Raw genomic sequence first — 25,816 nt, forward strand, 5'->3', positions numbered from 1 at the left:
GCCATTAACTAACTTGCTCGGTCTAGATCAATGCAAAAGAGATGATTCGTTTTTTGAAACCGTAGCGAAGACCACATGTAAATCGATGTGATAGACTTCTATCTCCTTACAGTCAGTCGTGTCGTGTCCATTTTAATACGGGGCCCACAGGTATGACATGCACACACTAACGCCGTGAACAGAAATCGATGATTTTGATTAATAAAAATATTTCTTGACTACATCGGAATGTCTATGTTGTAGAAAGTAAATACTTTTATGGTGTTGTGTGTTTAATGAAAGCGATTGGTTACAAGTATGTGTTGGAGAAAGAAAATTTATTTTTCTGTATGTGACGAAATGAAAATAGATTCGTGGTTTTAATTGGATTGCGCTGTTTAATGTATGTTTCAACAGGTAGACTTGACACTGAACAACAATTCGACCCGCAAAGCATATTCGTTGTATGATTTGTCACTGGTGTGTAAAGGGTTAGGAATATTTTGAATGATAATATCTACTAGCTGTTTTGTTGTGAGAGCGATCATGTGATGACTCAGCACTTTTCGTTAGCAAAGTAGATTGATCTATGTGAAAGATGTAAGGACCGTGGCTAGAAACATATGTACTTTGTTGTTGGGGAACTGCTATGGTGTTGACATAACCCTCTGGAAGTGAGTATGCTTTTCTTTCACGAAAGTTTACGTGGCTCCGTTGTAATAAATTTGTGTTGACTAAACTCGAATGGATACTGCAATTGTGCTGGACTTACACATGGTATTCGCATACTGTACACATACAAACTTTTGTGTAAACAACTCTGATGTTTCTGTTAGTACTAGTTCTGTGTTGAACTATTTGATTATTAAGATACACGAACACCCATTCAGACAGTCAAGGTCTTGTGATATCGAAACAGTTTGTAGAGTCTAACCAACCATTCTTTAGTTTCGTAATGTGAGAATATCGAGTAAAGTTAATTACTTAGTGCGATGTTAATATCCTTCGTACTTTTGTAAGAGTTGTGGGATAACATACAAAGTAACTAATTGACACAAACAAAATGGTGATATTGTGAAGATGATGCCGCAACAAGTGATATTTTGTATCGGGTGTTTGTACTTTAGGAATAGCGGAGTGTGCGATATTTTGGATATGTGTGCACGGTTGTTAACTACGGTTGTTCTTGGGTCTTGCGTTGAGCAAATCATAACTATGTCTAGAATTCAAACACATCCAAGTAAGTTCTTTAGTGACTATGATTACATTTACTTTGACGAGAGGAAATGGGAAAATTAAAATGGATACTACTGACGAACAAAAAGTGCAAAATGGTTTTATCAGATTTAGGTGTAGGATATCTTTTCGATTTCTTTATCAGAGTGTGTTTTACAAATATCTCTAGTACACCAACGTATAGGGTACAATTATCAAACGTCGTACAAATTGTTTATGCGACGGCAACGACTTTGGGTTACTTGGTTTCGATCCTTTTGTAAAAGATTGTCGGACAATGGGGTTATAATCTTCTGTAATGATCGAGGTATGTGATCAAGTTTCCAATCAATTAATAATCGGACATACGACTTTGGTTTAACGAATCATAATATTTCTAAAATCATAAGACACAAATCGAAATTCATATCAATCAAGACCTTTGCATGCTCTGAGTTTTGTGATGGCGTTTGTTTCACCTGATAGAAATGAACTTGTATCAATAGTAGCACGAAACGCATTTATCATTTTCGGTGTTATTGTTCACCCACTTCGACTGGTACTCGATGCCAAAAGTGATATTTTCTAATAACCTTTACCACAACATCGGGTCTAATTATCGTGAATAATTTAATAATCAAGTCGTGGTCGAGCATTACAAAATCTCATATATCAAATCAATGTGTCAATCCTTATGTTTACAGTATGATACCTTTCAATGTAAAACCGGCGTTTGATTGTAAGAAATGAATTCGCAACTACGTTGGTCAGGCATTCAAATCCGGTATACTCAAATGTAATATGTTAATCTCAAACCACACACCGAGTAGTATTTACTTTGGTTTATAAAATATATCAAGTAGTAATTACTTTGTCTTGCAAAATAGTAACGACTTTTACAGTTGAAAAACAAAAGACGCGTCGTAGGGATATGAATACAACCGAACTTGCTATGGATTTTGGATTGTAGTGATTACTCGCGTAGTCTTGTCTACTTTTCGTAAGGATACTGTTGAGTTGGTTGGGTAAGTTACAAACGGATTGAATTGACAAGGTTTTTTGTATTTTACTCTTTTGTTTATGGGAAGATGCTAAAATGTTGAGACGTAATACTATTTCCGTTCACTCGATTACAACAAAAAATAACCTGATAGTTTGTTCAAGGTTTCGACAAATAGATTGAAATATTCCGATTTAACTCATCGCGTCGCAAGTCGATCGCGGTACGCACAAGTGGTTGTCAAGTTAGAAATATTTACAACAGGTGCTATTTCATTGATTGATTCTATTGAGGGTAGTAACACATTAAAATATCGCGGTAGTATTTACTGAAACTGACAAACGGAAAACTCAATCGTGAATAGAGTTGTAAGTTTCAAGGATTGTTTCAAAGTATGATCTTGAAATGTGACTGGATCAAAGTTGGTAGTCATGTTTGTCAAAGTCCAAATATTTCATTTTGGATTATCTGGATTTAACTTTAGTACATCCCGCGAATGGATTCCGATGCGGTACTATAACATTTTTGATAATAATGACTCAAGGATTTTCAATCAACAATACTGGAATTTTTTGGTAATGCTAGAGTTGCCAAATGATTAGTTGTGTGTTTTTGTTAAGTGTTTGATTTCAAGTTAATAAAGACAATAACTGTGTAATGCACATACTTGTGATTCTTGATTCTTGTAGAGTTATAGTTGGTATTGATTCTATAACTGTGAAAACAGTGGCGCGGAATGTGCGAATAATTCGATGCGGCTGAAAGTCGGCGTCAGTAATATTCGGGTTACGTTCGATTCAACAAAAACGCGGTAAGGGATTTGTCAAAGGATTAGAGTTGTACCGATTTAAAACATTCAGATACGAATCGACTTGATTTGTGTAGTGAGTTTCATTTCAAGTTGATAAACTAACACATTGATTGAATATTTTCATGGATCTTATCACGCAACTAAAGTCAGCCACTATTCTGGAGGCGTGAAACATATAGCGATCGCGGGCGAGTGACAAATTGTCGGTTTTCCAATCACCGCCTGCGACGGTTCTGTGACAAACTAATTACCGAAATATTACCTTGTAGGTGGGTATGAGGAATTGCTATGTCTGAAGTATTATCCGGTTAGTGGTCGTTGGATTTTAAAATTATATCACAACCTTTTGAATAAGCGTTCACTTCACAAAGGATTAGGGTTAGAGCGGAAATAAGTGACAATTTGTCGCTATTCAAGTTACCGCGGTCTGTTATTCGTTACTTGTTAAATCTTACCAGCGATATCAAGTACTGTGACAAACTGATTACTAAAATTTCACCGCGTGAGCGATCGGTATGGTTATGACACCAAGTCGTGAAAGATGGTTATGACCGAGACATTATCTTGTCAGCGATCGCGGGGTTTTGCAAACTATTTCACAGCTATTTGAAGTGTTAATTCGTGAGCGTTGTTATTGTTGATATTCGAATCGCCGTCTACGCCGGCTCTGTGGTAAACTAAATACCAAAATATTACCTTGCAAGTGATTCCTAGACTTGGCAAACTATTTCACACCTTTTTTGCTGAAAGTACGACATGCCGCCCGCAGTCTATACCGAAAGTACGAATCACGACCGCACCCATAAGAAATAAGACCCGCCGCCATAAGAAATAAGTGCCGCTCGCCACCCCGGGTTTCGTGTTAGCATCAATAGCCGCTCACCACCCCCGCCATAAGACGCAATAGCCGCATGCGACCGCACCCATAAGAACACATGGCGAGTCACCACAGACCCCGTAAGAATACACGACAGGCGAATCACCGTCACCACCTATAGTAAAAAAGGCGAGTCACGACCACCGCGGTTGGCTGTGAAACAATTCAGCGCGCAGGTCATTCGAAATATAGGTCGCACTGCTTAATCCTCTTGCAAGCCACGTTTCCGTTTGTGCGATTATTGTTGGTGACTATTCAACACCACGCGAGAGACGCCTGAAAGTACGAATCACGACCGCACCCATAAGAACACATGGCGAATCACGACAGATCCCGTAAGAATACACGACAGACACATTTATCGTCGTTAGCATGTCACCGCACGTATACCAAAAACATTAGCATGTCACCACGAGTTTTCACGTTAGCATGGGACCACCGCCTATATCCGAAAACGTTAGCATGCCACCACGAGTTTCGCGTTATCATGCGACCGCACCCATAAGACGAAAACGTTAGCATGACACCCCCGCCATAAGACGAAAACGTTAGCATGCCACCCCCGCCATAAGACGAAAACGTTAGCATGCCACCCCCGCCATAAGACGAAAACGTTAGCATGCCACCCCCGGTTTCGCGTTAGCATGCGACCCCGCCCATAAGAACCCTATGGCGCATCACGACCGATCTACTATACTACTAGCGTGGACTTGGACGGCAGACGTAAAACACCACGGAATTCTTCATAGGCAGCTGGAGATTTCGAATAGATGGATAGGCATAATCTAAATCACAACATGATATATTGTCAAATGTTTTCTGTAGCCGTATATTACTCTGTCAGTAACCCAATAATATCCGGGTGATAGCGTTCTCCTTTCTTTTTTACACTCAATAATTTCAGCTGTTCCTGCCAAAACAACTGCTGGTAGGGCGTGAGCTCATGGTCAACAGATACTTGTGTCATGCAACTTTGTATTGCTGCGGCGAAATCCGGCTGGACTTCAGCAGACTCGTTTGCGATCTTTTTCTTGATCAGCGTAAGCTCTTTTTCCATCACACTTTTTCTGCGCGTATACCAAAAATAAATAGCCTACATATTCATAAAACATCAAAAATTCCAACCTACTCTTTTTTCTGATGCAACAGGGTCGCCATTATAGTCGTGATTTAGAGCATCGACTTATAGGTGCTTTGTCAGCTAGAACTTTGTTTCTCATCTCCATATTACGCTTCTTCTTTCTTTGCTCGACATTCCTACATTGTACGCACGCATTGCTGTGCGGATCGCGTAATATCGTCGTACACTTCTCTGAAAGCCTGGCCGAGCAAGTCACGACTTTGTCGGCCTCATTCAAAATATCGAACACAGTGCTATCCCGCAAGCTCGAGTTAGTAAACACGAACTCGCCATCACCAAATTTGTATGTTACAGACAAGTCCTCCTGTACGTCCAAAACAATTCCATTTTTTTGGTTTTTGAATTGAAACGCCAAATAATTTCGCGTAATAAACCAGTCAGGTTGTTGAAGTTTCAAAAATCCTTTTTGCACGTCATCCAAATTTTTATATCTTGATGGCAATGGTAATTCATGTTTTACTATTGACCTTCTCGGGGGAGGCGGAGTAGTGTCGTGCGATTTTTCTGGCAAATTAATTGACGGCAAGGCGCCTGGTTTAACTCTTTTCTTGTGATTTACGTAATGGAAATCAGTTTCTGCGAAATGACGTCCACAAATGCCAGCGTGATCCCTTCTTGCTAATTCTGTTACGACCGACTTCTCTCGATATTTACAGCAAAAATGAAACAATAAAGTTTGCCATTCCTTGTTTCGTCGGGGGTGCAGAACTACTGACAGAATGTAAATACCAGCCGATTCTTTGCTCGATTTGCCAAGTCTCCTAGTATTACACCCAGGTAATATGAAGTGACTAGGCGCCATGGTTATACAATATAATTCAAATACGGTACACTTGAATTGAAAAAAATTTTCATAACCCAAACCTGCAAAGAGAGAACACAAGTGTCTGTCCAGCTAAAACCAACAGGCGCAGGCGAACCTGGTTCGATTCTCGCCAGCAGCAATGAAGATCGAAACACCGTAACGATTGACCATTTCAACCGTAGCGTTTATAAAGGCCATGGTTCCATCCTGCATTGGGCCAAAATTAGGGAAGTTGAAACCGAAGCCAACTGTTGTCAGATGTCACAATGGCAATCTCGCAGGCGGAATTCAAGCGTGACGGCATCCACAACATACATAACAATACTTTCGAGTGCAACAGGCCAACGAGCCAACAACGAAACTTGCCCAACTCACTATCAGAAAGAATATATACACGGTGTATTTGGTCATTCTAGAATTGTGTTGAAGTATTTCTGGATATCTCAACTGCCGTAGCATATTCCCGAGCTGAATCCCAAAGTGCTGTGTATCACTCGAGATGCGATAAACATGACCATGTAAACTCGATCACTTTGGCAAGCCGTCTCATGACGTCACTCCAAGACGGCTTGGCTTCAAGACGACTTGACCATGTAAATGGGCTTACTGTCTCTACTTATAGTGGCTGGCAAATCCGGTTCAAGTCGTGCTTGTGTCGGGTCAAGTCGTATGTCGTGTACACGTGTGTCAAGCCGCATGTCGTGTTCAAGTACTCCAACACAGTTTAGAGAAGTCAAGCGCATTTCCACCAGAGATGAGCATGGATTAGGATTAGGTTTTGAAAAAACAGGATTTGTGAAATTTTGTCGGATTTGGATTGGATTTGGATTAGACATTTTTTTCAGAACGGATTAGGATTTGGATTGGATTTATCTATTTTCTGGGAGATTGAAATGTCGTGTGGCGAATGGCGAGAAACTTTATTCAGATCAGTTATTAATGTACTTATGGTTGCTAAGTTATCTTGAATCAAGTGAATCGTTGGTTGTGAAAGAAAATTTTCGAATCCCTTCATTGCATAAATTAGTATTTTTTCAGAATTTCCAGTTGGAATCGGATTAGGATTGGACATGGACTTGAATATGAAAAAGTTATGGATTAGGATTTGGATTTGGATTTGAAGGTTCGGATTTGGATTGGATTAGGACATAGAAATTTCAAATCCGCTCATCTCTGGTAAGAATGCGTCGTTGCTACGAGGTAAGTAGCCTATCCTACGTCGTATTGGTCCTTTGTTACGCCATAAAACTGATGCGATTGCAGTTGATTAGTAGCCTATCTCGTACTAAAAGTAGGAGATGGAGAATGTATGTAGAGTAGACTAGACCAGTGCTTATAAAGCGTGTGTATCGCGCAACCATAGGTATACCGTACTTTTTAGGGGTTGCTACTCTGATAGGGTGCGACATTGAAGGTGCAGTTCCTCTGCTTCAAAAACGCTTGGAACATCTCAGACGCAATGACAGTAGCACTGAGTGAGCTGTTGTATAGGAAAATAAAGGCACGGAATTAATAATTAAACATATTCGGGCGTGCCCGCAGGTACAATTATTCGTTATCAGGGCCGTAACAGCACTTCGTCAGCCCCCCCCAAACAAAAAACGTTGGTCCTGGGCCCCCACCGGGTGATAAACCAAACTTCCGTGGTACTTCACTCCCAGACCCCCATTAGGCTGGCCGCTATTTGCTGATAGCTTATTAGGTATCTACATTGGGTGTCCATATACTGATGCAGCTATTCTCGCCTAGTCGCGCGCGAAGTGCAAAAAATTTTACTAATTAATGATTGAATTGGTCAATATCATCGAGAATTGCATGTAAATTGAGATCAACTTTTATCCTCTCTCAGCTCACGTAAACACATTTAACGGTAGAGCTGAGTGAGGTGCAATGTTCCCTCTAAGCTGCGCACGTGCGCAGTGCTGACACGGTCTCTGCGCACAGAAAATCTACGTTGCGGACAACAAATCCGGAGTAATTACCTTTTTTTAGTCGTTACGCACTGTTGTCCAAGGGTCAGCGCAGTGAGTTGTTGAGTGTGCGCAGACTCATCAAAACTTAAAGCGAACATTGTGAGGTGTCTTGGAAACTGTAGGGCCCGTTACTAATAATTAAACATATTCGGGCGGGCGAACCTGTTGGTATGACTTCGTTGCATGATGTTATTTCGCTACCCCCTGTCTGCAATATCAAAAAATATAGAATCGCTCAACGGGGATATCGCCCAACAGGAATATCCCCGTCGCCCAATCGTACTAAACTAAAAGACGCACACGATTTCAGATTGGTATTTCTTCACTGACATATAATTTTTCCCTGCCAGATGGAATTCGTCTTCTTGGGTTCAGATTGCCAAGACAGGAACATTCGGTGTCAGTCTTTAGGCGCCCATGGACAATTAAACCTATATGTATTTTGAAGGCTATATGTAACGAAGTTTTCGGTGTTAATTTGCTCTGAATACTCATTAAGGATATGTCCTATCACCACATCATCTGCTGCCAAATCGATTTTTCTCCAGCGCCCCCCATACCGCCCCCCTGAGCCCAGCGCCCCCCATATCGCCCCCTGAGCGTTTCCGCCCCCCTTCAAAATCGCCAGCGCCCCCTGGGGGGCGCTGGTGGCAAGGTTAAGAACCACTGGTTTAGAACAATGCCGATTTTCAGATTTTGAAGGCTATTTCGGGGTGGTTTAACGTAGACTGTAGCTTTCAGAAAAGATCGACTTTATTTAATTTGAACGCTCGGATCGTCATCTATGGGATTAGCAATTTCGATGCCGTTTCATGCTCAGAAGCGACAACAAATCTGCCGTTGTCGCGTCACTCGAACGTGAATCACGTGACGCGCATCTATCCGTAGGTTAGTTATCTATAATGTCACATTTCTTTTCGACGTTGATCTTTTTGAAGCCGCGGCCCTTTCTACTAGTTCTTTCCATTCCTTGTGAGTGCTTTTTTTCGTTGGGTCATTTTCTGGGCTTTTTTGTTGCCGTAAGAGCGGCAACGGTGGGGTAAGAGATAAACCTTCGACGGGAATCGAACTGGATCCGCCAGATTGTCACCACTACGCTATGTTCCCCGCCGGTGAAGTCTGTCAATCGAACTGGGCCTACGAGTATAGTAACAAAAAGATGCCTAATACCCAAAGTTTACTGGAGTCGAACATGGACTGGAAGAGTCGCATACAGTCTAGGGTTGCATTTAAAACAAACGTTATTTTAAAACACTTTGTTTAAAACAGGTTTTAAACAGGGTTTTCTAAAAAGGCCTTTTCGAGAAAAAAATGTGTTTTTTTAAGTTGTAAAATTATGTCATAAAAGTGTAAATTATTTCCAAAAACATGTTGTATGAGCCTACGGACAATTACCACTAGATATGGCCGACGTATATCGATATGGGATGGTTGGAACCCTCAAAATAGTCGGTTCAACATTATTAGTACAAATATTACGCCAGAGGAGCTATATATATACCCTATATTTTCAATAGTCAACTTCGATCCTCTATTACGTCACAATTGAATACTCGTGACGTCATGGCTTGGAAAAAAACATGTTTTAAATTAGGGCCTTGTTCTAAACATGTTTGTTTTAAATTATTTTTGCTTTAATTAAATGCAACCCTAATACAGTCGCTTAAATCCAAACGTGGTCTGTTTCACTTCCTTACACACTCTCAGTCGCTTTGGAATTTGGATCCTGCTAATCAATGTTCCCTCTAATTTGTGACGAGTCTGCGCACACTCACCACCTCACTGCGCAGACCCTTGGTAAACAGTGCGTGACGACTAAGAAAAAAGGTCATCACTTCGGATTTTTGTGCGCAACTTAGATTTTCTGTGCGCAGAGACCGTGTCAGCACTGCGCATTTGCGCACATGTGCAGTAGGGCTCTTCAAAAATGACTTTTTTCTCAAATCGTACTGGCTACTTGATAAAATTGTTAGGTTACCTAATTTAAGCCTACACACAAAATTTGGTTCAATTCCAGCCAGTAACCGCTTTGCTACAGGAGAAGTAAGTTTCTATTTATCATATAAACATAAATAATAAAAAATTTGAAAATTTTCTGTTCACCCCATGAAAGTGTTAGGCTGTCTATAGAAACGATGCTCACCAAATTTGGTTCAATTCCAACCAGTGGAAGCGGAGTTAATGCCGTCGAAAAATTTGGACTTGAATAAAATAGTATTTACGGTGAGCACAACTATAATAAATAAACAAAAAATCGGTCACCGTAATTACTATTTTATTCAAATCGAAATTTTTCGACGGCAATAACTCCGCTTCCACTGGTTGGAATTGAACCAAATTTGGTGAGCATCGTTTCTATACACAGCCTAACACTTTCATGGGGTGAACAGACAATTTTCAATTTTTTATTATTTATTTTTATATAATACATAGAAACTTTCTTCTCCTGTAGCAATGTGGTTACTGGCTGGAATTGAACCAAATTTTGTGTGTAGGCATTAAATTAGGTAACCTAACAATTTTATCGAGTAGCCAGTACGATTTGAGAAAAATAGTCATTTTTGAAGAGCCCTAGTGTGCAGCTTAAATGGAACATTCCTGCTCTATCAATTATGTTTTAACGAAAGTTACAACATGACATTCTCAACTGAGGTGCTGCCAGTAAGAATGCACTTTATCCTATATAAAGTGACAATATCAGGTTCACCTCTGCATTGCTATAGCCCAAAAGTCCTGGATGTGTGACCAAAAATTCACTACTCAAAAGATTCGGTGTCTCAAACATACGAAGTGTTAGTAAGCTAGAAATTGCCAACTTTGTGAATAAATCCCCTATATACGTACAACTAGGGTTGCATTTAAACCAAATGTTTGTTTAAAATATTTTGTTTAAAACATGTTTTAACCAGTGTTTTATACAGTGTTTTAAACAGTGTTTTAAACAAAGGCATTGAAAATGTTTATTTTTAAGTTGTATCGTTTTGCCATAATTGTGTAAATGGTTTCCAAAGACATGTCGCATGAGCCTACGGACGACGATTATCACCCGATATAGCCGACATATACTATATGGAGTGGTTGGAACCCTCGGAATAGTCGGCTCAACAGCTATACGTAGATAGATCATTGTTACGGAATGAATGTTCTGAGGATGCTGCTGCAAGACGATGTAGTCCTAGTTAAAGATATTTTTGGTCCGTATATGACAGAGGTTGGATTGGAACCTATTTCGTCTAAGGAGCTATATTTACTAGGGATGGTGTGAACGTGAGGTTTGCGTTCGCGTTTTGTGTGTGATAGTGTGAACCTCGAAAATTTAGAGGTTCAAGTTCACAAACGAACCTTGGTAGGTTCTGCACTGTGAACCTTTATTTTATATATTACATTTTCACTTCATTATAACAACTTTGGTTGAAATTTATTGCATTTCACGGGGAGGCGAGTGATGCAATGTGTAAATCGACTGCGCTTCGACGCCAATGGTGGTTGGCTCGAATCCTTGTTCGGGCTAGTTTCTATGTGTCGGGCTCCTATTTGGGCTACTCATCGCTGATCCCGCTGTACTAACAGTGTCTTGAAAAAGCCCGGAAACACAGTAAACCATGCTGCAAAAAGTCGGCATCCGAGACCCGAAGTCGAATGCATGGGAGAGTGAAATGAAGAGTGAAGAGGGAGAGAGAGAGAGAGAGAGAGTCTTTATTTTCATCCAACCGAAATACATAACAAACGGCAGTGATGGCGGTACAGAAAATATGCGTGCACAGTATTCGGTATTAGATAGGAATGATCGATAAGACCGTGAAGGTCATCTAGTCTGATCACACCAGCATCAAACAAGTACACTTGACTCTGAACAGTCTGGCCGTAAAAAATGTTTAGTTAAGAAAGGAAAATAGAAGAAAAATTAAACGATGGTAGCAAATGATCAATGAAGCAATGTCTGGGCGAGGTAGGGCAACAGTGTTAGTGTAACGACAAGAGGTGATCAAGTAGGGCTTTTTTGAATCTATTATAAGGCAATTCACGGATATGTGGTGGTAATCCATTCCAAATGATAGGTCCCGAGTAGTCGATAGATCTCTTAGTTAGGTTGCTATTGGGTGGGGGTAAGTAGATATTTCCCTTTGACGAGGATCTCGTGTAATGGGAATGGACATTTTTAGCAGGTATGAAAAAGTCATCAAACACAGGAGGCAGACTATTGGAGAAATATTTGGGAAATGAAAGTAAACGGTTGCGCAGCGCTTGAAGAAAGATGTTGAACGATACTAGAAGATACAAGAAAGACAGTGTCACTAAACTGAATAATAACAATGTCATGAATGATGCACAAGGCTGTTAGCGTCACTGAAATGCTTGAATTGATAACATTGCATTTCAACTGCGGGCCACTGCGTGGCGCTGGCAGCATCACTAAAATCAACACTAAACCGAGCATGCAACATGAAATTTTCAAAAGTTTTACTTGCTTTGTTACAAAAGTTTGCTCGAAATATCCAGCTTAACGTTTGTGAATATTTAGTGACTATCTGCGTTGAGCTTGACCCGCAATCACACAACAGCAGGAGCGAATTACCCTACATATAGGTAGTCAGCGAATGATGCTTATTCAACCAATCAATGAAATTGATATCGTTGTCTGATGTGAATAATCTAGCAGGCGTACGGGGTCAATCTTGATTTGATATGTTTATTGTGTCATAAAATGCAAAATCCGTGCGATTGTGGTGTTGGCTACTGCTGTATAACTTGTTAATGGGGTAATATCGGTAGCAAGTATATCAACCTGTTTCACACTCTGCTCAATATCAACGTACCAATCAGTGGCGGCTCGTCCTATAGGGCAACTGGGGCATTGCCCCACCTAAAATTCTGTTCAATAACAATTCTTTACCATTTATAGACGCACCGAAAGCACAGGGAAAATCGTATTCTTCTTGTCCTTTCGCTTGTAAATGCCCATATATGGCGAAGTCTCTACGAAAATTGAATTCTCTTCGTGTTTTCGCTTTGCGAATGCCTAGCCTGGGCATGCCCCGGTAGCGCTCATTAACAAGCTTTCACTGTCTATTCTCTCAAAGCCGCGCACAATAAAGAAACGGTGATTTACTCTCTCCTATTCATAAAATTACCGAGCAACCGGGGCAACATAGCCTAGTTGCCCTTAAGGTGTGATGTAACAATCGTATCTATATCTGAACTCGGTTACCGTCATATGCGTTGAGTCGATCTTTGCTGGTATAGGTCGATTTTGATGGTGTTTCACTCCATGATAATTCTTGAAACTTGGTATGTCATGTCGTGATGGTGGTATTTAACACTGTCTTAAGTTTCAGAGCACATCCTGGCACTGCGCACAATAATTGACACCTGTCGCTCACGCAAAAAGAATGTTGTGGCCGTCTTCGTTGATTTCGCGAAAGCCTTCGACTCGGTCTCGCGCCCAGCCACGGCAGAGATCCTCGGATTCTACGGAATTCCTGAGGTGATAACGTACGCCATTATGGCGCTCTACACTGACACACGAACGCGAGTCCGAACAGATGACGGCCCAAGCGGAGATTTCAACACTTCGGCTGGTGTGCTTCAAGGTGACACCCTGGCACCATTCCTGTTCGTGGTCATCCTTGACTTCGTCCTACGAACGGCCTTCCCGGATAATACGAACTTCTTTGAATGGCGGCCACGGCAAGGAACGCGCACGCGTACGACTCGCGAGGCAATACACGTAGGTATTCTTGCCTACGCAGACGACCTAGCCTTGCTTGCCCCGAACACCGCATCGGCACAGCGCCTCATTAACCAGCTAGAGGCCGCCGCCGCTCTTGTTGGACTCCAGATCAACGCCAAGAAGACTAAGGTTCTGGCCATACCAGCTCTACCGAAGAACGCGACACCGATTCAACTGGGAGAAATCGATCTCAAGTATGTAACGAGTTTTGTGTACCTCGGTATTGACGTCGCCGACTCTGGAAATGCGCTCAAGGCGAGGCGAGCAAAGGCCTGGGGCGCGGCAAGACGGCTACATAGCCTCTTCCATTCAAGTGCCTCAACCCAGCTCAAGACCCGTATCTTCCGTGCCACTGTCGAGCAGGTTCTTCTCTACGGAATAGAGGCACTCACGCTGACAGAGAAGCTGGCTAAGACGCTCAACGCTAACTATGACGCACTCCTCCGCTATGCACTCGGCATTCACCATCCGGAGCATATATCCACGAATGCATTGCGAGAGCTCACAGGAACGGTCCCATGCCGTCTACTGGCAGCTGAACGACGCTTCCGCCTAATCGGCCATCTAGTGCGGCATCAAGACGAGCAACCAGTCGCCGCCATCATCAATCACATTCCGACGGAGCCATGGCGCAGAGGTGGCTGGAATCGGAAAACATGGCGTTCGACAATGGAGACTGACCTAGCGCAACGCGGGCTGTCGCTTGAAGACGCCCACGACCGCCTGCGTTGGAGACGCTTAATACGAGCCTAAAACTGACTATCTTGATGTTTTTTGTTTCCTGTTTTCTTTTGCCCTTTTCATTTTATTTTATCTAATTGAAAAGTCGATATATATATATAAGTTTCAGGGTTTCTACTCAAAGTTTAGGGTAGTAATTCCGTTTCCGAAGTTGAGTGTGTGCTGATCTGTCATGTATCGCAAGCAGATTTTACTCAAAAGCCGGTATTGGTGTCCATTGATTTTAACGATGCTCCTTAGCTAGACCTGTCATGAGCTTTTGCATGGTATGTCTTGATTTTAGTATCGAACGCTGTGCCAAGTCTCAAGGTTGGTACTCAATGATTCGGGCAGCAATTTCGTTATCAAGGTCGAGTATGGTAGAGTTGTGCGCTGATCTGACACTTAGGCCACCTAACGCATTGCGGATTTCACGCAAAAGCCAGTGTATCTGTGTTAACGCTAACTGTGTTCCATACTGAGATAGTTGATGAGATGATGATATCATGAAACGGCTTACTAACATCCTCGGTTTGCATTCAAATATTTAGTTTTATTTTATATTCTTCTATGTCAATTTCACCGTGCAATTGTGGCCTTCAGGCCATTTGCTTACAATTACAACCCCTGTCAAGCGCGATAGCTGTTTCGTTTTCGATGGCGGCTAACAGCTGATCGCTTGATCACTGATCAGCCTAATCCTCAGTAAATTTTACGCAAAATTCGGTGTTGGTCTGTTCGTATAAATTTTGACAGTGTACCATACCGAAAACGGTCATGAGGCTACTTCTCGATGATTTCATGTAACAGTGTACCAAGTTTTCGGCTTTCAATCACGTATTTATTCGGTAATATATTTTCCAAAGGCGATTTTGCAGCAGACATATAGACCGTAAGCCGTATGGGTCGTGTGACAGTCTCCAGTCTCAAGGCCCAAATCTCCTATGCTGTACCGGGACCGAATTTCCGAGGCTGCTATCCGTAGTTCTTCAGAATGATGTTTTGGATTCAATATGACATGTCCAATCTATGAGATAACAATTGCGTATGTGTCCGAACTCGTTGACCTTTCCTGTTAGGCTTACGCAATCTCTCGAGTTATCGTCATTTCCATTTCTGCAGATAATTAGTCAGGTGTAGTGCGAACATGAACCGTGTCGAATCTTTGTTCCGCACGCCGTTTACGCAGTTACCACACTTCAAGTCACAGCTCACCAGCAGGCCTCTCGCGGCACATACGTTAAAATCACTGTTGTCGTTCGTGTTACCGTACCACCAAGTTACTTGTTTACGTTGGAAAACGCTATTGTGACGTCATCTTGATGTCGCTTACAGCCCTTGCCCCACCACCCGATATTGTCACGAGCCGCCACTGGTACCAATACTCAGACGCCGAATACATTGTCTGGTCTGGCCGTAAGCGTATATTCCCTTGCAAGTAGGCTACTCGTCAAAATTGTTGGCAGAGCGACGGAAGATATTGATTTTATGGGATTATTATATCATTTGATTGCACTAGTTTATACACTTGGCGACATTTAAAACGTCAATATTTATTCAGTATTGTGGCATAAAATGGCCTGAGACGTCGCTTGGTATCGTATAGGCTACATTAATATATCACTTCACTGAAATGTAATGGTGAAATTACCAATATTACGTTACGTGACTTCATGAGGTTCACGTTCGCGTTCACACGAACCTGAACCTTTCAGAGGTTCACACAGTTCACACCAGTCCTCTATGACTTGAAAAATAAAAACAAAATCAATAAAAAACATGTTTTAAACAAGGGCCTTGTTTTAAACAACTTTGTTTTAAATTGAATTTTGTTTTAAACACAACCCTACGGCCTACGTACAACAAACGAACACCCGCGCGTTCTCGTCGTTTATTTACCACATTCTCGGCACGTTCTTGCTGCTGCGGAACAGTATTTCGTCAGCATCCCGCATGTCCTGTCCATAAGCAGATTGTACCGAATAAATACCGTTAAACGGCATCCACCTGAATCACTTGCTTCCGGCGCGTCGCGTCTCGGCTCACGGAGGTGGTGGCTTTGAAACTTTAGTATACATAATTAATAATATACATCTTCATAATTAATTATAATTTTATCATTTAGGCATCTATGGACGTACAATTATAATTTAGCCCTATAGGCACCTTTGGATGACGGACAATTCAACATATATAAATATCGTAGGTTTTGGCAATCATGAGTCGGTCCTTTTCGGCCAAGATTTTATCAGCACCGATGTTTTTGGCAACACACTTCGCGGAATCGCATATTGGTCGAAACTTCATGTCTTGGTTTGTCATGGCGCGGTAATGGCCGACGCCGAAATGCCAATCTCCATGAATTATGTATATTTTCTTGTGGGGACGGGGCACGCATATTAAAATCGAAGTAAATGGCGAAAATTAATCGCGCGAAGAAAATTCTAAGAAGATTTATAAATTAAAAACCAAACAAACTATAGTTTATGTTGATTCACGAAAGAATTTTACCTCTCCCATACAATTGCGGGGTTTGTGGTGCGGCAGTTACGGCCCTGAGTGGGACAAAGGGGGAAAATATTTTTAATTTTTGTTATTAAATTTCGTAGGTAGGAAACTTGCAATAGGATTTAGCAAGGCGAGAGTAATCAACCGATAATTTTTTAGAGACGATCTTAAATTTCGTTCACTAGCATATCGCGCCATTCGTAAGCCGCGACTGCCCAGAATGAATAGTGAATATATAGAAACAGAACTCCATATAACTCGGAAACCTAATGCTGAAAATAGCATTGATATATCGAATCAAGCACAGCATTTTGAATGGTATTTGAAGACCGAAAGCGAGCCACTGCCACGGAATTCAGCCTCGGAACGAGGGGTGCGTTTTAAACAAACAATGTTTTAAAAAAATCGTGTTTTTTTAAAACTTTGTATGATTATGCGATAATTGTGTATACTTTCGAAAATACACGTAGTATATGAGCATATATGGACGATTTGCACTAAATATATAGCAGTGTTGAGATCAAGTCACTACCTTCGAGTCACAAGTGATTTCAAGTCGTTGCACAGTTTGACTCGAGTCAAGTCACAATTCAAGTCAAGTTGCCTTTTCGAAGTATGAGGCATGATTACGTCATTGCATTTTGCTAGCTATCTGAAATAAAGATTGAGCGGTCATTGATTCTGAACCGATGAACGAATGTAGAGTTACACTCAAGAAGGCGTTGCATCGCTCACATATACGCAGAATTGTTAAACCACGTAAGTAATTGCATAGCCTCAGTTTATAGTTAGTAGCCAAAATAGAGAATAGAGAAACCAATTGATAAGGTGCAATACATCACTAGGGATGGTGTGAACCTCTGAAAGGTTCAGGTTCGTGTGAACGCGAACCTTTTTGAAAGGTTCTGTGTGAACGCGAACGTGAACCTCGTGACGTCACGTGACGTCATATTGCTAATTCCAGCCCTATCTTTCAATGAAGTGATAGCCTATATTAATGTACACGATACCTAGCGACGACTGGGGTCACATAATGCCATAATGCTGAAGTACATTTTGGCGATTTAAACGTCGCTAAATGTACCAACTGGGGCAATCATATGATATAATACTCCCATAAAATCAATATCATCCGTGGCTTTGCCAATAATTTTGAAGAGGTGTTGGCAGGGAATATAAGCTTACGCCTTAACGGTCTTGACCAGACCAGGCAATGTATTCGTGTATGAGTATTGCTACATTGGTATTGGGCGGAGTGTAATACAGGTTTTTATACTTGCTAACGATATTAGGCTACCCCAAAAGTTATACAGCTATAGCCAACACCTCAATCGCACGTATCTGGTTTTAATGATACAGTAAAGATATGAAGTGAAGATAGACCCCGTACGCTAGCTAGATTTGTCACATCAAAAAACGATATCAATCTCATTGATTGGTTGAATCGCTCTCTACATGTTATGTATGTCGCTCGTGGTGTTATGTGATGCGGGTCAGCTCACAGCAGAGAGTCACTATATATTCACAGACGGAAAGTTGGATATTTAGAGCAAAATTTTTGTAACAAAGCAAGTAAAATCTTTGAAATTGTCAAAGTGGATGCTCGTTTTGAGTTGGTTTTTTTATGCTGCCGGCGTCATTCATAGAATGGCCCGCAGTTGAAATGCAATAAATTCGAACCAAAGATGTCATCATGAAGTGAAAATTGTAATATATGAAAAAGGTTCACAGTGCAGAACCTACCAAGGTTCTGTTGTGAACGCGAACCTCCAAATTCCCGAGGTTCACACACAGAACGCGAACGTGAACCTCGCGTTCACACCATCCCTATACATCACACATTTACATATTCATATGATACAATTCGAGCCTGCGCCAATGGTTGAGGAGTATATAAACTATATTAGAATTCAATTTCAATAAAAGAAGAGGTTTGGTTAACGTAAGAGCAGAGAACAGAAATAGATATTTTGCTATTAAATTACTTGACTATACTAGTTTACGACAACGTAAGCTGTAAGCTTCGATCGCTTCGATTGTGGTCAATTTATTTGTGAGAGAACAATTGAGGCGCAGTAAAGCGATCATTGAATGATTCGTCGCTCTGTCGGGTTACACCAACGTTTCACGAACAATCCGAACATACGCAAGAAACAGTGATTTTTATCGACACCGATTAGGCTACTCGATGACTTGAAATTGACTCATGAACTTTGCTCCGAGTCACGAGTCGTAAAATGAGATATCAGGAAGTTTTCGTGTAGTTTGCCCGCGAGCCGCAGGTGATCACATTCAGTGTAATCAATCACTATCACAACGAAAAAACAAACACAAGCACGTATTCTACTAGTTTGTTTGTTTGTTTGTTGGCGGTATCTATGGTGTTTGACGACTACTATGCTCATTTACACCAGGCCAATTTTCTTCATTTTTGTCACGTAGCTGTCGACTTGTAGCACGACCACTTCTAGGCTTTTATAAGACACTGCTTACACGGGTGAGATGGCGAGGAGGAGCCTAGATAAACCCCCAACACCTGGCTAGGAACTCTGGAGTCGACCTCCGGTATTGCAGCGGCGGATTATATCACTATGCTATCTCGCCACTGTATTTTACTCGTCTTGTCACCGCACCATAGCGAGGATATACGGTAACGGCATTATACGGCTGACGGGTCTCTATCAAGTATCAACAGCAGGGTTACCATATTTTGGAATCGGGAAAGGATGACACGTTTTCAAATCATAGATTACCACAATTGAAAACAGCTGATTTTATAATATTTACTGACAATCTTGTTGTGTTGACTTAAAAAATACGAATCGACTCCCGAATGACCCGCTCGAACGTCCGTATTACATATTTCGCGTCATTTACGGCGTTTTGCAGTTGACCCTGACTCTCAGCCTAGCTGTCAAAGCTGCAAAGAAGGACGAATTTCCAAAAATGAGGACATTTAAGTTAGGGTTACCATATTTTGGTGAAGCAAATTCCGGACACTCTTTAGCGCCCACTAGCGGATTTTAAAATGAGGTGTAACACATTGACCGTCAATACGACGTCACGCTAGCAAAGCATTGCCCATCCACTGTATACACTATACAGGAATGAAGTGGAACATAGGTCACAAATTGGGCCATCTGTAATGTGAGCTCTGGTGATTGGTACTTGCTAGGGTTTGCAGTAGATTCCTCCACGGGTCGGATGAAATCATCTGGCGGGCCGTGTCTGGCCTGTCAGGATTGTGTTTGACAGCCCTGCTATACAGTTAGATCGGTGCGGCTATCTGTTTATGTGTTTTAATCAGGTCCGAAACAACATTTTTTCTCCCCCCCCCCTTCCGCCCAAAAAAGCACTGATCATGGGCCCACCATAGGGTAGTCGATGTAACTTGTAGGGCACTTACTATATGCATTTGGCTGTTACATTGTATGTATGAATTCTTGCCCACACTTACTCACGGCCTAGGAAGCTGATTACGTCCAACATCATCACGATCCCAAGATAAAGGCGGATGACCCCAAGATTTGGAACCACTGTCTGTGATTGAAGCATCCAATCGCCCTTAACCAACTCTAGGAATATACCGTTAGCTTATAATTGCGATTACAATCAGACTTATTTCAGTAAATGATGGTATTTATATTTATTTTAATTGCATTTTTTTGGCGAGGGTGGTGCCTGGTGCCCATGCTAACATCATTATACGCTGCATTAACTCGCGCGCAGCGCGAAGAAAAATTTTGAATAGCATGAACCTGCTTGAAAATACTATTGTTTATGTTGATTTACGAAAAACTTTTGAGCCAGCTTCCAGCCTTCAAAATTCCGGACATTTGGGCATATTTCAGAAATTCCTCCCGGACGCAGATTTTTCAGTGAAATTCCGGACATGTCCGGGAAATTCTGGACGTATGGCAACCCTAATTTAAGTGTACTCAGTGGACGTTTTCGATTTCCTGAAGGAGGAGGACAAATCCTCCGAAAGGAGGACATATGGTAACCCTAATCAACAGCAACTGCTCTAATTTAGTTTTGATCGGGAAAATTGCGCCTGTGACTTTCCGATGGCACTCGCAATTTCGCCTCGCAATGCGGACCCAAAAACGACTGCATCATAGTGCTTTGGTATCCTTGTATCTGGTAATCCTTTTCATTGTTCTAGTCTGCTATTTCGTATGTTATAGGCTACTTTGACATGAGTAAAATCATAGTTGTGCGGTAATCGTGAATTAGGAATGAAACATAGCGCGCAGCTCTCGATTGGTTTTGTGTGATCAGAATTAGGTTCAAAAGGTATTTGCATGATGAAGTTGCTGACCCCTGACTTAGACCGATGCCTCGGGTAGTAATAATGGAAAGTTCGGATACAAATACCATTGTTACATCATATGTAGGCCTCTAGTATGTCGGTGATTGCCATGTCATATTGTCATAGTGCGGAGTGTAAAGTGCTTCGATCAGTCTGTGAATATCAAATCCGGAGTTTTCTAATTGGTTCACTCTGCGTTACATGGTACAAGTACAAATGAAAGGAACTGAGTAGCCATAAACTGCATCCTGCATTTACCTCCTAATCAAACACTGGCGACGTGTGCGAAAACAAGTACAAAATGCTCTAATAGAATTGGTAGAAAGTTACCAATTACAGGGACAACTTCTCAGAAGTTTGCTTGTAGGTATTTGCTGTTAAATGCAGATATTAGATTTGTTTACCGGCACTATTGGCCCTCTAATAAGGAAGTTTATGCCGCGGAGTCCAGAAGCATTTCTATACGGAGAGCCGGAGGCAAATGCATACGGCGTTTGTCGATGCTCCATTATGCTAGGTTTAGATATGTCGCAATTTTGTAAACTGAGTTTCGCATTCCTGACGATGACGGATGATCTGCAATGACTATAAAATAGGCTTACAGCTATGGGTGAACATTTGCGATCTTATCTTGTAGTAACGATGATGTGGGGGCGTACGCTCTTGGTACTCGTGTGTTGTACATATGGCCTTTTGTACGAATCGATAGTAAGTTGCGTACCGGCATCGGGTGGGCCCTCATCAGGTCGCTACCGGTTCGGAGATTATCGAGACGCTTATCCGAATATAAAGAGTATCGCACGGAAGGTAAGTTCAGCTAAATGCTATATATTCCAGCATACATACGATATTTATAGGCTTACTTACTGTATATACCACAGTGTATATATAAGTTGGACAAAGATGAATCATAATTGTAATGAGAAATTGTTCCCAATGATGTAGTTCAAAGAAGACGTCGAACGCGATATGGGCAACGTACATCTCGAAACATTCAAAATTGTTGGATATCGGGAAATCATCAACAAAACAGATATGATCGGGATAATTGTGAGATTATTGAACTGAATATGAAAGAGGTGGCTAAAATTAGTAACTGACACTGCGTAATTCCTTTACAGATAAAAGCGTTCGACGAGCCCCTGACCGCCGAATACATTATGATGATCGTCGCAGACGCCTTTTCGTACGAACCAATGTATATTGGCTTCAAGAGTCGTACGATACTGCCGTGGATCAAACAGCTATCGGAAATTATAATCGGATGACATATCTAATACGAGCCGGTAGAGGGCGTAACAGATTCCGTTTTAAATTATATTTCCTTGACCTTTGAACCGGTGCATTGGAATAAATTACTCTTTTCGCAATTTCGCTATGACTACAGTCTTTTTGTCTTGTAGGTAGAGTACAACAAGGAGTTTTGTGTAACTCCCGATTGCACGAAAAACGGCAGGAGCAAAATAACTTTGAGTATTACCAATTACGCACCATATGGTCGCTGTGTCTATCAGTTTCGCTCAGAAATAGCCGGTGCAAATATAATTGTAACCTCAACATACTTGGGGATTCGGCAACGAAAAATTGTCTTTGACTGTTTTAGGCAGGTATGAGAAAACATATCACGGCAGATGTTTATGGTTTTCGTGTACGTGGAACGGGGAAGGGCACCACACGAAAAGGTGACAGGAATTAGAGAATCGCAATTGCGTAGATCCATACCAATGCAGAATCATACAGTATTTCGATGCAAATAGCACAGTCACAGCCTAAATTTGTATGTTTTTGAATTACACAGTGGTTAACGCAAGCTCAACTGTTAAAGGGTTGGATATTCCTATAGTGGCTCATCAGTAATGTTTTGTCAATGCCTATAATCCCTGGTTTGATTCGTTTACATGTGCGACACCGTTTTGAGGCGTATGCATTGACAGAGCATATTCGTGTGGTTGTGAGAAAAATGTAATAGATATGGATTTTGAATTGCATAGTCTGAAAGGTTGGGGGTAAAAGGTGTGATTGAATCATCATAGTATTCCTTTCGTGAATTTCTACTCTTTCACTTCGACCGCAGCCAATAATGTTGACGGACTGATTTCACGAAAGTGGAGAAAAGCTACATTAATGAATTAATCTCAAGTTTCCTAAACGATGCACAATTACAAATAACTAAGCACAGACATCAAGGCTGATGTAGGGATGGTGTGAACCTCTGAAAGGTTCAGGTTCGTGTGAACGCGAACCTTTTTGAAAGGTTCTGTGAGAACGCGAACGTGAACCTCATGACGTCATATTGCTCATTTCAATCCTTTATTGCCTATATATGTGTATTGTACATGTACACGATACCTAGCGACGAATGGGGCCACATAATGGCACAGTGCGGAAGTCCATATTGACGTTTTAAACGTCGCCAAATGTATCAACTGAGGAAATCAAATGATATAATAATCCCATAAAATCAATATCTTCCGTCGCTTTGCCAACAATTTCGACGAGGATTTGCCAGGGAATATAAGCTTACGCGTTAACGGTCTCGACCTGACCGAACAATGTATTCGGCGTACGAGTATTGCTACATGGATATTGAGCAGAGCTAGATTTTTACATCAGAAAACGAAATCAATCTCATTGATTGGTTGAATAAGCATCATTCGCTGACTACATGCTGTGTATTTCGCTCTTGATGTAATGTGATTTCGGGTCAAGCTCACAGAAAAGAGTCACTAAATATTCACAAACGGAAAGCTGGATATTTCGAGAAAACTTTTGTAACAATGCAAGTAAAATTATTGAGAATGTCAAGGTGCATGCTCGTTTAGTGTTGATTTTTTATGCTGTCTGCGTCATGCATAGAGTGGCTTGCAGTTGAAATGCAATAAATTTGAACCAAATATGGTATAATGAAGTGAAATTTGCAATATATGAAAAAGGTTCACAGTGCAGAACCTACCAAGGTTCTGTTGTGAACGCGAACCTCAAACTTTCCAAGGTTCACACACAGAACGCGAACGTGAACCTCACGTTCACACCATCCCTATAGAATATATTACTATCTTCACTCCCACCTTCTCTCTTTTTCTCTCTGCAGCTGTGCGGTGATTAGGAAGAAATGATAGTGATGTTCAGAGCATTGAAATCAATACTACTTGTCGGCGACATCGAAATGCCAACACAATCATGCGTATTGATATACATTCAATACGGCACAAAAAGAAATATGATTCCGTCGCTGCACAAGTGAAGATATTACGAATATCGCGGAGAGACGAAAAATTATACTTCGTGCTTAACGACAAATGTTGGTTTGTGTTGCAGAATTATAATTTCACAATATATATGCAGACCTATAAGCACACAACTTGTTATCGGTTGCCGGTTCGATATTTTCGACAGGAAAGAGACAGGAAGCTACTAGGAAATGCCAACATTTACGGCAGATCCTGACTTCCTAGCTTCTAGGACATGTAGATTGTAGATACGTTGATAGGTGTCTTTACGGTTCACAGGAAATCATAATTGCTCGGATATATAGCCCGCAACACTGAATAGAAGTGAAATTGGTTATCCTAAAAGTAGTACTAAACTCAGGCAAACACTGGTAATGCTCTATGCAGCGTTGTATAGCTAGGTAGAATGGAAAAGTGCCATAAAATATTAATAAAGATTGGTGACAGTCAACGCATTACAAATTTTGTCAGTGGGTATCATGGCCTGCGTGAACATAGTTATTAGGGGGGTAGGCGAACGTACACCTCCCAAATCGCGATATCATGCTGTGATACCTATATCTCCCAAAGTGAATAATCGAGTGAAATTATCCAATAATGCAATAACATAAAAGTGAGACTATTGGGTGATTTCTGATGGAAATCATTCATATAGAATATACATAGAATTATGAATTATTATCAAACAAGCTTGTACGAAGATTACTGTAAAGCTATTATAGAGCGATATCGATTAATATGTACGGCAAACTAGAATAGGTAAGATATATGATTTCCAGCTGGATTTATCAAGTGAATATACTACCAAGAGCGATATTTCAATCTGATTCTAATTTTAGGACATCATGTTTCGAATATACTTGACCTCCATGCACCCATACAGGAAGATGTTCACCGATGTAGAAGCTGAGGGTGCTATAGACGGATAGTCAACCGTGTTCAAGATTGTTCTTATTTCACGGCTGACTTCCAAAACTGTTTGAACAACACCAATTAATGACGTGGCAAGGAGCTTTGCTCAGCTGCCTGCGATAGATTAATATTATAAGCTTCAGTATGAAACCCTATGAAAAGAGTTTCTTCAAGTCACCCACTTTCAATGGTCGTGCACCTGTTTCATTAAACCGTTTATTGTAAAACCACTAAAACTTGCGATAGACTGGTCTTCCCAGAGTTGTAAGTATATATCTTCTCTATAAACACCTGGTAATACAGCGTTGAAATCAATTTCGCATCAATTACATGTATAACTAATAAGCATACAGAAACATGCTACTTGTTAAAAATACTGAATCGAAATAAAACCATTTTCCTCTTACGAACTGAAATTGGAGAATGTCTGTAAAAGCATATTCCGACGCCATTTGCATCTACATGTCCCTATCACCGCGACAATCTTGCATTATGGAATGACGGCGTCAGTGACCCACGACATGATTTTGTACAAATGTTGATGCATCTGTACAAACGAATATTTTAGGAGAATAGTATTGTACCTAAAATAATAAACGACA

The 25,816-nt window shown here is 41.1% G+C and overlaps 2 protein-coding genes and 1 long non-coding RNA gene across 3 annotated transcripts in view; 2 read left to right on the top strand and 1 right to left on the bottom strand.

The window, feature by feature from the left end:
- The window catches only part of LOC145439940 (uncharacterized), a 13,315-nt gene extending 8,320 nt beyond the window's left edge, over positions 1 to 4,995 (bottom strand). Inside the window, exons 1-2 of the mRNA XM_080317606.1 lie at positions 4,731 to 4,995; positions 4,587 to 4,667 (exon numbers count right to left, since the gene is read on the bottom strand). Of these exons, the coding sequence (XP_080173732.1) occupies positions 4,587 to 4,667; positions 4,731 to 4,939 (290 nt within the window). The 5' untranslated portion in view covers positions 4,940 to 4,995. The remainder of the gene's footprint in view (positions 1 to 4,586; positions 4,668 to 4,730) is intronic.
- Positions 1 to 25,816, top strand: part of LOC145439153 (uncharacterized) — a 110,717-nt gene that overhangs the window by 71,768 nt on the left and 13,133 nt on the right. The window lies entirely within an intron of this gene.
- LOC145439148 (uncharacterized) lies at positions 21,585 to 22,442 on the top strand. Its single transcript, XM_080316629.1, has 3 exons — positions 21,585 to 21,879; positions 22,018 to 22,122; positions 22,194 to 22,442. Exons 1-3 carry the CDS (start codon positions 21,679 to 21,681, stop codon positions 22,338 to 22,340), a joined length of 453 nt encoding a protein of 150 aa, XP_080172755.1. The 5' UTR covers positions 21,585 to 21,678; the 3' UTR covers positions 22,341 to 22,442.

Source organism: Botryllus schlosseri, chromosome 5 (assembly GCF_051294905.1).
Source record: "Botryllus schlosseri isolate E-star chromosome 5, Bs_hap1, whole genome shotgun sequence".
Taxonomy (NCBI): domain Eukaryota; kingdom Metazoa; phylum Chordata; class Ascidiacea; order Stolidobranchia; family Styelidae; genus Botryllus; species Botryllus schlosseri.